General features: G+C 37.3%; 1 protein-coding gene across 1 annotated transcript; it reads left to right on the forward strand.

Moving 5' to 3' along the window:
* Nucleotides 1-10,987: 10,987 nt before the first annotated feature.
* Nucleotides 10,988-12,111, forward strand: LOC307130339 (C3a anaphylatoxin chemotactic receptor-like; the record flags this gene model as incomplete). The annotated part of the gene is made up of 2 exons (XM_079823303.1): nt 10,988-10,991; nt 11,114-12,111. 2 exons carry the CDS (start codon nt 10,988-10,990, stop codon nt 12,109-12,111), a joined length of 1,002 nt encoding a protein of 333 aa, XP_079679429.1.
* Between the last annotated feature and the right edge of the window lie 1,277 nt (nt 12,112-13,388).

Below are 13,388 nucleotides of genomic sequence, written 5' to 3' on the forward strand. Positions count from 1 at the left end.
TATCACAGACATGTTAGGTATCCTAAAATATGATTTTGTACGTCTTATGTATTTACTTGCAAGAATGTTGCCCCTCCGCCTTCAGCTCACGCCAACGAGCAAACGCTGGCCCAATGTTGATCCTCGTCCTGCCTTTAATCCCATCACTTTCTAGTTTCCTCTTTTTGCTTTCCTCCGACAAAACCTTTCCTTTCTTATTATTCTGTGCTGCTTCGGCCATGACTATAACGTCCGGCAAACAAACGATAGTTGGGCTCGCTCGTCCGAATTTAAGGAAGTGGGGGTGGTGGTGGAAGTGACGTATATGCCGTAAAGCAGTCGAATTTTGTAGTTCTTTTTGTTCTCGGGTTACTACCCGAAACCCGAAGTTTAAAAGTACGATTAAAAACGATACAGACCCCGTCAGGCTATGGCAGACGTGTCATTCAACCTATTGTAAGTCGATGTATCATCACAAGAGTCTTGAAAATATATTATGAAGGTTGAAAAGTTACCTAGTGCTGCTTTAAGTAAAAAATCTGTAAATCTGAGTTTTGTAGTAGTCCCAGTCTGTGTAAAGTCCCAGCAGACAATTAAGATAAACAATCCTAAATCATAGATAAGGCACTGGCACAATCCGACACAGGTAAGAAGTAGGTATCAGCGCACTCAAGCCCCATAACAGAGTAATCTGTGAGCCTCTCTGCAAACTTCCAAACACTATGAATTAACATTTTTATGGGTACATAAAAATGTGCATTTGAATAAGATTGTAAAGCATTAGAATGTACAATTTACTTAATTCCTCAAACACAATGACTGCATCCGAAAACCTAAAGCCGTACACTGTAACAAATTTCTGTAGTTTTCACAGCATTATTACTGTAAAATGAGCAAATACTTACTGTAGAACCTGTATACAGCATGTTGCTGTAGATCTGCAAAGCATCATGGTCTTTTTTCAACGGCGGGTAAATACTACAGTAATTTTTTTTTTCCTGTGAATCACAATACAGCAATTTCTAGAAGATTTTTTTTCATCCAAGGAAAGCTACGAGATTTCCCACTTTCATCTGAATTTTTTACTCCAGAAAGGTAACATAATTTATTTCCAAAGTTTACTCTTGTAAAGTCACCTGTTTGTTCAACTTTAAGAGTGCACTGAGAGAGAAAAGAGTAATGAGCAGCACACTTCGTAGTAGGCCTAAACGTCTCATGTGTGTGCATTTTATAATTTTATTACCACAAATATTTCTGCATGATTTCGATATATTTTCTAGTCTGGCAACATTTGATAACGTCATTAATTTATAGCATTGTTAAATAAAAATTAAATTGGAATTGTGAATGTGATCTCTTTTGGTGCAGATACGTCACATAATATGATCACTTTTTTTCCTGTCACCACTTGCGCGTGAGGCAGTGAGCCTGCCGACTCTCGACGGTCTCGAGCTGAAAGAAAACGCAGCTGAGGTACGTTAGGCCTAATACTTAACCTATTTTTCATAGTGATTCACCATGATTTTTCTGAACGTAAACCCCCAGAAACGAGATTGGTGAAATGCTATTCAAACTTGTGGGAGCATGGCATGGGCTGTACTGTATTAAGATTTGTCTTATCCGGCAACATTACATTTTTAACGTCTTTAATTTGATTAAAGTCTAACGTTAGCATTGTGAAATGACATTAATTTAAAATGGTGTAATTTTTTGTATTTATTGGCGCGGTAGCCGTTTAATAATCTCTCGTTTTTTTCTCTTGCTTGCTGTTGCCGCCTGAGGAATCAGACATTGAAGTTAAGCGGGCCGAGAAAACGCAGCTAGAGGTAGCAGCTAAGTTACGTTATCTAACATATTTTTTATAATTTCATGATTTTTCTGAACTTCATTGCCTTCAAGCTGCAGAAACTATAACGTTAGATTGTTAATAGCCTAATTAGAAGTGCCTTTCCTGACTTTTGGGAGCATATATTGTATTAATATTTGTCTTATCTGGCGAAATTACATTTATAACGTCATTTTTTTTTTAATTCAAAGGTCCAGATTAGCAGACGAACTGGTAAGGTGGTCCAAAAAAAAAAAAACGATTGCCTCAATCCACACGTGGCATCATTCATCAGGGACTTCATTGAGTATGACTGGCAGAACAACTAATACCAGGTGAGACTTTTAATTGTTACCTTGAATACCTTGGAATAACTGGAAGCCAGTTTGGGTGGGTAGTTGGTGGTTGAAAGTCAGAGGTGGCCCGCAACTTGTCTATTAAAGGGATAGTTCACTTTAAAATTTACTCTCAAGGACTTCCAGTTGGGTAGCGAAACACGATGGCGGGTTAAGCAGCGAGCTCCCTTAAGTCAGTTTAAATAACTCCGCTAAACTCGATATATACTTTTTAAGAATCTTCATGTGTTGAGAGATGAGCGGAGGGACCAAATCTAAACCTAAAAGAAACCTCGAAAAGCAAGGTAAAGATTCCAAACGAACAGAGACAGACAGCATGCAAGAAAAAGTTGAAGATGGCGACGGAGAAACCACAGACTCACTGCGCGCGGGTTTAAACAGCATAAGTAAACAGATAAGGGAATTCCGCAGCGAGCTGAAAACGGAACTCGTGACGTTTAAAGATGAACTTAAAACTCAGATGAAAAGTGAGCTAGAGGAGTTTAAAGAGGACATCAATCAGAAACTTGCATTAACAACACAAGAAATGAAGGAACAAAATGCAAAAGTTGAGGCCACGTTGTCGCGTGTTGAAGAAATGGAGTGCTGGAACTCCGAGACTGATGGTCTGCTACACGATTTTATACAAGAACACAAAAAGATGACGGAAAAACTGAATGATCTCGAGTCACGGTCCAGAAGGAGTAACCTGCGGATTTTCGGAGTCCCAGAAAATACAGAAAAGGGGTCTGTTATTCAATTTGTTGAAGAAATTATCCGGAGAGAACTTGACATTGATATCGACTGTCAAATTCAGCGGGCACACAGGGCTCTGGCACCGAAACCCAAAGCAGATCAACCCCCGAGGGCTATCGTGGTCAATTTCTTGCAATACATTACAAAGGAGAACGTTCTGAGAAGAGCCTGGGAGAAGAAAATAATCTCACTCGGAGAGCGAAGGATTTTCTTCGACCACGATTACACCTCGGCTGTGGTACAGCAACGCAAATCGTACATTAAATCCAAGAAAATCTTGAAAGAAGCGGGGATCCGCTTTCAGACTCCATTCACTAAGATGAGGGTTCACTGGGAAAATGGAGTAAAAACGTACAACGAAGCGAAAGAGGTGGAGAAAGATTTGCGTGATAGAGGGTAAAAAGTGGATGATTCCGAAGATGCAGTGGGCCCAACAATGTTACTGGAACGAATCGAGGCACGGAAAAGTGTAGCATGGCAACGGGTCGGCAGAGAGCGGGGAGCAGAGGCAAGCAAAAGGGCACGGAAACGGCTGGAGGATTTTCGGCGGATGAGCCCGGTGAATCCGTAAGAGAACCTCTATGTGACGACGTGAAGAAGGGACTGAATCGTACAGTTAAGGAGAAACAATGTGCGTGAAGACCGGAATTTAATATGTAAAATAATTCGATAATACAGTAAGGGGCTTTCGTGTATATGCAGTGACTTATGGGAGACATGAACATTAACAAAATATTGATCTAGTATGGGTGCAATAACCTACAGCAGGCAGCACCTCATATCTAGAAGAGGGCCCTCCATTCAGCTGAGGCTTTCCCTCTATATGGAGACAGTGACTCTAAACCCTAAGTTATGGGGGAACATTCCTATCTGGAGGTCAGTTGATGTCTATACAGTTCATTTAATACTCCTTGGTTCATGTAAAAGTTGTTTAGTTGTTTATAGTTTTTTAAATGTTAGCCAGTGGGGTTATCATTATACGAGGATTGTTGTAGAGAGTTAAATGCAGGAGAGAGACATTGAGATAATGTCTTTGAATGTTAATGGATTAGGGAACCCAGTCAAAAGAGCTAAAGTGATAGCTAAATTGAAAAGGGAAAAGAAGCATATTTTTTTCCTGCAAGAAACACATTTGTCAAATGAGGAACATGAAAAACTGAAAAAATTTGGGTTTAAAAATATCTTCTATAGTTCATGTTCAAACCACCGCAAGAGAGGGGTCATTATCTTAATTCCAAAAGGTGTCAATTTTGAGTATCATAAAGAAGTAAAGGATAAAGAAGGGAGATGTTATTGTTAAAGGAACAATTAATAATAACTTGGTAACTTTGGTAAATGTTTATGCCCCACCGGAAAGCAATAAACAATATTTCAAAGTATTATTTGATATTGTGGCTAAGGAGATGGAAGGGGTTTGTACATGTGGAGGGGACCTAAACATAGTACTAAACCATGACCTGGATACTACAAGCAACAAAAGAAACAAAAAACATATAACAAAATTCATGAACCACATATGTTCAGAAATGGGCCTAATAGATGTCTGGAGGGAACTGCACCCATTAGAGAAGGATTATAGTCACTACTCTGCTACATATTCAGTATATTCTAGAATAGATTACTTTCTCCTACAAGAAGATAATAGACACCGGATACAGAATTGTCAAATTGGGGGTGGGGGGGAATAAACAATCTGTGGAGATTAAATCTAGGAATATTAAAAAACAAGTCAATTGTTGAGCAAATTCGAATAGAAATAAAAAGATATTTAGAGGAAAATAATAATGGTGAGGTGGACCCCTCTATACTATGGGATGCACTTAAGGCAGTGATTCGAGGGAAATTAATAGCTATCACAAGCACATTGAAAAAAGAAAGATTAGCTCATTATGAGAAACTTATTTCAGAACTTAAGCAACTGGAGCTTAAACATAAACATAATGCAAATAAAGAGGTGATGGCTTGGATTTCCTTCAGAGTGGTATAGAGTGTTCTATAAAGAACTGATGCCATTACTAAGGGACACTTTTAACTGGATCATAAAAGAAGGGAAAACTCCTCCATCATGGAAAGAGGCTATAATTTCCGTAATCCCCAAGGAGAAAAAAGACAGGGAACACTGTCAAAATTATAGACCCATATCTCTCCTTAATACAGACTATAAAATTTATAGTTCTATTTTAGCATCCAGAATACAGTTGTTCTTATCAGACTTGATAGATGAAAACCAAACAGGTTTGGTTAAAGGTCGTCAAACATATGACAATATAAGAAGAACTCTTCATATAATAGATAGGGCCCATCAAAATAAACTTCCTGTTGCTCTAATCAGTCTTGATGCCGAAAAGGCCTTTGACAGAGTCAACTGGGAATATCTTTATTTATCACTAGAAAAGTTTGGTTTTAATGTAAAATCTGTCCAGTGTATCAAGTCAATATATCAAAAACCGACAGCTAGAATAAGAATAAATGGGTCTTTATCAGAAAGTTTCCTCCTGGAAAGAGGAACTAGACAGGGTTGCTGTCTTAGTCCCGCCCTTTTTGCCATCTATATAGAACCCCTGGCTCAATTAATCAGACAGCACTCGTCGATTCCAGGGGTCGAAGTTAACGGTATGGAACACAAAATTAGTCTTTTTGCGGATGACATTATGATTTATTTAGCTGAACCCAAAAAACATTTTTCAAATCTTATGCAAGTATTAGCGCAATATAATGAAAATGCCGGATATAAATGAAATGTAACAAAAACCCAAATCCTTCTACTGAATTGTAAACCTAACACGGAACTCAAACAAAGCTATGATATTAATTGGGATGCAAAATGCCTAAAATACCTAGGTGTAAATTTAACTAAAGACTTAACAAAATTGTATAAAGCCAATTATGATTTAATCACTAATAATATAAAGACTGACATCGAGAGGTGGTCCACATACCCCATGAGCTTCAGTGATAGGATAAGAGGAATAAAAATGAATGTCTTGCCGCGCTTGTTATATTTGTTTCAATCCCTACCAGTGAAAATCCCCCCAAAGCAATTCTCTGAATGGGACAAAGTAATATCCAGGTATATATGGGGAGGTAAAAAACCTAGAGTGCGCTATTCAACTCTCCAATTACCTAAAGAAAAAGGTGGTATGGCTCTACCAAATTTTAAAAATTATTTCTGTGCAGCACAATTACGCCCCATCTTTTATTGGTGCACTCCTAGTTACATAGCTAAATGGAAAGACATAGAAACAAATACACAAGGTCTTCAAATTCAGTCATTTATAGGGGAGAGTGAACTTCATGGATATAGTAAGGACAGACTGGACCCAATAACGAAATTCTCACTGAAGGTTTGGCATTCTATTGTTAAACATTTAAAATTGGAGAAAGAAATTGGAATACTTAGGTGGATTACACATGATGAGGAATTTAAGTCAGGAAGGGAGGATCCAATATTTCAACAGTGGAAGGACAGGGGAATAACAGCATTGTGCTGTGTAATTGCAGGGGGTGAAATTAGAAGCTTCCAGGATTTAAAGGATGCATTTGGACTAAGAAATCATGATTTATTTAGATACTTCCAGTTAAGGGATTATTACAACAAAAAAAGGAAAATTAGAGAAATTAATATCCATCCCCGAACTAAAATGATGATGAATGCCTATAGTCTTACATTACCCAAAATAATTTCTTCTGTGTACGAGGCGTTGATTCAAAGCAGTCCCTCCTCCACAATATATATAAAATTGAAATGGGATAAAGAATTAAAAACTGAGATAACAGAAACGGATTGGTACGACATGTGGTTAATGCACCAAACTACTACCAGCTCACAAATATGGAGGGAATTTTGCTGGAAGTGTCTCATTCGCTTCTTCATAACACCTAAGATCAAAAGCAAACAAGTCTCCAGACAACAGGTGTGCTGGAGACAATGTGGACAGTTAGAAGCGGATCACACACACATCTTTTGGAGCTGTGAGAAAATTCAGTCATTTTGGGATGATGTACAGGTAGTTTTGTCTGAAGTGTTTGGATATAAAATACCTAGAACTTCTTTGTTTTTACTTATGGGAAATATTAAAGGCATAGTACCTAAAAGTGATCAATATTTATGCAAGATACTTCTTGCGGCTTGCAAAAAGAATATAACTAGGAATTGGCTTAAAGATACTACTTTGAATTGTAAACAGTGGTTTGAAATTATTGAAGAAATCCTGGCTATGGAAGAACTTACATATATTCTAAAGATGAAAAAAAGTACTTTCAAAAGAGACTGGGAAAAGTGGTTGATATATAAAGAACATAAAGACATCCTCATCTAAGTAAACCGTAATTGTTATAGGAACGATTAACCCCACAAGTTTGGCTGTGTTGTTCTGTTTTTGTTTATCTATTTTATTTATTTATTTATTTTTCCTCTTTTTATTTGGGGGTCAGTACATGTATGCGTATGTATAAGTACATTGATGTTTAAGTTTACAGTTGTGAACGCTGTATTGCATATATTTGATTTGTATAATCTCTTTTCTCCCTTTCTGTTAATATATATATATATATAATTATTTTTATTTTTTTTATTTTATTTTTTTCCTTTCATTGTACATTTTTCTCAAGTTGTTTCAAACCTGTATGAATTTCTTTCTTCTGCTGACCACAAAAGAGGATATTTTGAAGAATGTCGGTAACCAAACATTTAACTGGAGCCAGTGACTTCCATAGTAGGAAAAAAAAATACTATGGAAGTCACTGGCTCCAGTTAACTGTTTGGTTACCGACATTCTTCAAAATATCCTCTTTTGTGGTCAGCAGAAGAAAGAAATTCATACAGGTTCGAAACAACTTGAGGTTGAGTATATGATAATAGCATTTTCCTTTTAAAGTGAACTATCCCTTTAGGCCTGCCAAGCATCATTTTCAAATCATGCAGTTTTACAGCGTCAACACAAGGTGATTCAACAACACTGACATGAAAAAGAAGGAACATTGTGTGACAACACCAGCCAGTTAGAATACTTTTCCATTCACAACTCACAAACATTTACCATAAATTTCACTGTTTTATCACTAACTGTAAACATGGTATTGTGGCAGAAATGTGGGATATTCATGTACAATTTTATAATATTATTAATGTAGACAGTTATTAAATATTAAAGGGGGGGGGGGGGAACACTCAGTTTCAGTCAGTCTCATGTCAATCTTGAGTACCTATAGAGTAGCACTGCATCCTGCATATCTCCGAAAAGTCTTTATTTTTATTATAATTATAAAAGAAAGATGCGCTGTTCCGAGTCTTTCCGGAAAAAGCCGTGCGGCTGGGGGCGTATCGTGTGGGCGGAGCTAAAGAATGTCGAGCGCGCGCCGCTGTTACTGTGTTGAGTGCGTCTGAAAGCTGCGTCATCCCTAAAAGCGGGGAAAAACTTTATTCAACATAAAAAATGGCTTTTAATCAGATACAGCCATACATCTATGATCCGGAATCAGACCCAGAGGCTGAAGTTGAACAGGAGCAGCAGCAAAAACGACTAGAGCAGGACGTCAACTATGTGGTATAAGTTACACTAACTATATAATATGTTTAGCGGCTTGTGTTATTTAGAACACCATGTCAAGCGCGAGTGTTACAATGTGTGTGTGTGTGTGTGTGTGTGTATGTGTGTGTGTGTTTACGCGTGGTTTGTGAAGACATGATTTGTAGTAAGCGGACTGGTTTTGCGCGTCAGGCTAGTGTTTACATAGAAAGACATGGAATAGTAGCGCATTTGAATGAAGAACCGCGCTTATTTAGTTCAACATATTTCCCCATTCTTTGTGTATTGTTGTTTGGAGTGCTTTTACAATACACAAACATACACATATAGTGGCCAGCTAAACAAATGTACACACACTATACATCGCATGCTCCATTGATCAATACGTGATCATGTTTGGGCTACTTGATGGGCATAGGCAAAAACAGACATTTGAAGCAGTCAAACCTGCGGTTCCAACGTTGGGACCTTTATCGTTGGGACCGCTCCATCCTTCAGTATTAGGCGATCTGAAAATCCGGCGTCGAACTGGGCCATGTTTATAAAACAATCGGCACCGAAATGCAGGGAACAGACATAAATATTTGCGCAACTCAGTTGTTGATCCGGAAAAGCAAATTCCATCTGTACGAGCCAGCGCTTTGATGGGCGTAGCCTATTGCTTTCACGCTCTCTCTCTCTCTCGCGCGCGCTCTTCCGGTAGAATTGTCCGTACGGCCCATACAAGGAAATTCCGCCCTGTTGACGTCAAGCGGACCCATGATCGAAAAAAACTTTCCGAAACTTATGACTAACAGGAAGTACTAATTTTGGCAAAGAAATACTCCCATCAAACGTCCACCTTAGCTTATGAAACGGTGTCCATGTTTAGCATGGGAATCCAAGTCTTTAACAGTGCCAAAAGATCAGTATGCATGAAACAGCATTTCACCCCCCCTTTAAAGTAATGGCAAATGACAGAAACCAATACTGTCTAATAAGAGTCGAGTTGCAACTCCATAAGAATATTTACATTTTATCTTTTAAAAATAGGTTGTTATTTTTACAGATGTTACAGTTTGTGTTAACGAAAATAAATTTACATTTTACATCTTTATTCAAGCTATAAAATAAAGATGTGGGGGATGCTACTCCACAAACCACCAACAAAGCATATAAAAAAATACTAATATTTATTTAAAACTTGTATGTATATGTCATCAACCCATCTGTCTTGCTTTTACACTTTTATATTAATAATGAATTTCTTCCTCTATAGGGTAGAAGACTCCAGCCCAGGAAGTCCAGGTCAAGTTTTAAAAGAATAATAGTTATGAAGAAAAAAAAAAAACTTCTTGGAGAAAAACAATATTCAGGTTTGAAATCCTGCTGTTTTTAAAGGGATAGTTCACCCAAAAATGAAAATTGTGTCATCATTTACTCACCCTCAACCTGTATGAATTTCTTTCTTCTGCTGAACACAAAGAAAGATATTTTGAAGAATGTCGGTAACCAGACAGTTGATGGGTCCCATTGACTTCCATAGTAGGAAAAAAAAATACTATGGAAGTCAATGGGACCCATCAACTGTCTGATTACCGACATTCTTCAAAATATCTTTCTTTGTGTTCAGCAGAAGAAAGAAATCCATACAGGTTGAGGGTGAGTAAATGATGACACAATAAAAAATTTTGGGTGAACTAACCCTTTAAATCATTTAATTTTTATAGATTTGTAATTTTACCCAAACATTTGAATACATATTGATTGTTTTGTTTGCTCAGAAAAGTGTTGAAATGAAATGAATTGTTCACAGAGAAATGATAACTTATTGAAAAAAATGTATATGTTCAGAAAATATATAGGTTTGAAATCCTGCTGTTTTTAAATCATTACATTTTTATACATTTGTAATTTTATCCAAACATTTTAATAAATATTGATTGTTTTGTTTGTTCAGAAAAGTGTTTTTTGTATGTTCAGAAAAGTGATGAAATTAAAGGTTCACAGAAAAATTGTAACATTGAAAAAAATGATGCTATACTATTTTTATTTTATGAATTTTTTAAATTAAAAGTGAGAAAATAAATGGCATTTGTGACAGTGTCTTTATTTTACAGTACACAAAATTAATGCAGTAATCCCCATTACAGTAGTAGTTATGAAATGCAGTACTGTGATTATTACTGTAAAAAAATTTACAGTAATTTTAAAGTTACTGCGATTACATTTACAGTAAGAATACTGTGAATTGAAATACAGCAACTTACTAGCTAATTGCTGCCAGCAAGTTACTGTATTTTTCACAGTAATCTTTTTACAGTGTAGCTACGTCATAGGCTGTGTGTTGCACGCGTAGCCTATGACGTACCCTGACGTGCACCCCTCCAAAAATGTAACAACGAGTAAATTCTACACGGACCGCAAGCGCTGTGATTGGTCTGCAAGAACTTCTCCCTCAGGTGAATAAATAAATAAAAAATCTGTTATAGGAGTGTATGTGTGTCTGGAAATGGGATGGACAGACTCCTCATACACGACAAGACAAAATATTTATTTAAAGATTCAATCAGATTGCAGAATTTATGTGTATTACTGTATTACTGCAAAATCTCAAGAAAATTGCATTTTGGTGTGTGAAAGAAGCCCTCACATGTGTTCTCTCTCTCTCTCTCTTTTTTGTTGTTGTTGTTGTTGTTGTTATGTAGAAGCCACAAGTTTTGGACCTGAAAACTTAACCAGAGGCACAACAAACGATACCACTATCCAATATCACGACTCATACTATACAAGCTTTAAGATCTTTTACCTATGCATTTCCATTGTCACCTCCACAGTGGGTTTCATTGGAAACGGGCATGTCATATTTCTGACTGGCTGCAGAATGAAGACGACAGTCAACTCTATTTGGTTTCTCAACTTGGCGATTGCAGACTTCACCTTCATATTTTCCTTCATCATAACAGATATTATTCCTTACTATCTTTCGCACAACTCCTTTGTGGGCTTTTTCGACATGACGATAGCTCTAAATCTGTTTGCTAGCATTTTTTTCCTCGTAGTTATCAGTCTGGACCGATGCCTGTGCACATGGATGGTTGTTTGGGCTCAAAATAACCGAACTGTGTTTAGAGCCAGGATCATCTGCATGATCGTGTGGGTTTTATCCATCGGCTGCTCCATCCCTTTCTTCACTGTACATGCGTTTTCTGCTACGTTTCTGATCACATATGATTTTTTAGTGGGCTTTCTCATCCCCTTCCTGATCATTGTATCTTCATACATTGCTATTGGAGTACGAATCAAACGCCTCAAAATAAGGAAACAGATCAGCTCTTACCGGGTCATTATCGCTGTCATCCTGGCTTTTTTCATATGTTGCTTTCCATATCATGTTTGCAGTTTTTGTTTAATACCTGGAGTTTACTGGAGTGCCAGTGATAAAGAAGTACCGAAGGAAATAATATTCAGTTTCTATCTGGTTAAACTCAACAGCTGTCTGAACCCCATTCTCTATGTGTTCATGTGTGATGAATATAAGAAGAAGCTTAAACAGTCTCTGCTGCTGGTGCTGGAGACGGCGTTTGCTGAAGATCATCTGGACCTTAGAGGAAGGCAGATACAAAAGGATGAGCAGAACCAGACAAACACATTTGAACTTTTTGATTGTGACAACCATATAATCTCACCATTACAACAACCACTGTAGTCCATATCTACAAACCTGTCAACAACAAAAACATCACTTTCAAAATTCATGTTTGTGGTATGACTGTGTGTAATTTGTGTTGAACCAAATGGTGAAAGTCTCTTCTAATGATTATGCCAACATTATATATGTTTGTGAAACTTTATAAATACAAATATGCAACAGCTCAATTTGTTGATTTGTGCTGATATATTTTTAAACTTTATTCTGAATTAAAAAGTATATCAGTGCATCAAAAATATGTGCATTTGATTGAAATTTCCTTCAGGATTTTATGCTCTAACAGTATCTTAGCAAATTTTTATTGAAGGGCTTTATTCACCTAAAACATCAAATAACAAATTATAAATATAGCCTAATAGTTTTGAACATATTCTTTAGTCCTGTTGCACGACTCTAGTAGCTTGATTCTTCTACTAATATTTTATTTCGTTGTGTGTGATTTTTAGCCTTGTATTACTGCCATAGCCAATTGCAAAATTGCTTTTGAATAAGATAATCTGACGTTGGTATTACCGAGACAGCATTGCACTTAAGTTGCCTAGATCCAGGCATAAATTGGTTTTGATTTAAAGACATTCACGGCCTATCATCTGCGCGTTGAACTGCAATTATCAGAGGCAGCTGAGCGAACGAAATAGTGTATATATACAGTAGTCAGGTGTGTTGCCATTCGGGAAAGCGAACGGCTTTTGAAGCAGGTCGGCGGAGCGCGCATGTAAGTTTTGAACATATTCTTTAGTCCTGTTGCACGACTCTAGTAGCTTGATTCTCCTACTAATATTTTATTTCGTTGTGTGTGATTTTTAGCCTTGTATTACTGCCATAGCCAATTGCAAAATTGCTTTTGAATAAGATAATCTGACGTTGGTATTACCGAGACAGCTTTGCACTTAAGTTGCCTAGATCCAGGCATAAATTGGTTTTGATTTAAAGACATTCACGGCCTATCATCTGCGCGTTGAACTGCAATTATCAGAGGCAGCTGATCTCACTCAGCAACGAATAGGTTCTATTTAACGACACACATCATCAACACATCGCTCTGCACTGGCACTTTCCCTACCACTTTCAAGCAGGCTCGGGTAACTCCACTGCTTAAGAAACCCACTTTAAACGCATCACTCATAGATAACTACAGACCTGTCTCTCTCCTGCCATTCATAGCAAAAACTCTTGAACGAGTTGTTTTCAACCAGGTTTCATCCTTCCTCTCACAGAATAACCAGCTGGACTCGAACCAATCCGGTTTCAAAAGGGGCCAATCCACAGAGACT

Source organism: Gobio gobio (genome assembly GCF_949357685.1).
Source record: "Gobio gobio genome assembly, chromosome: 8".
In the NCBI taxonomy this organism is placed as follows: Eukaryota; Metazoa; Chordata; class Actinopteri; order Cypriniformes; family Gobionidae; genus Gobio; species Gobio gobio.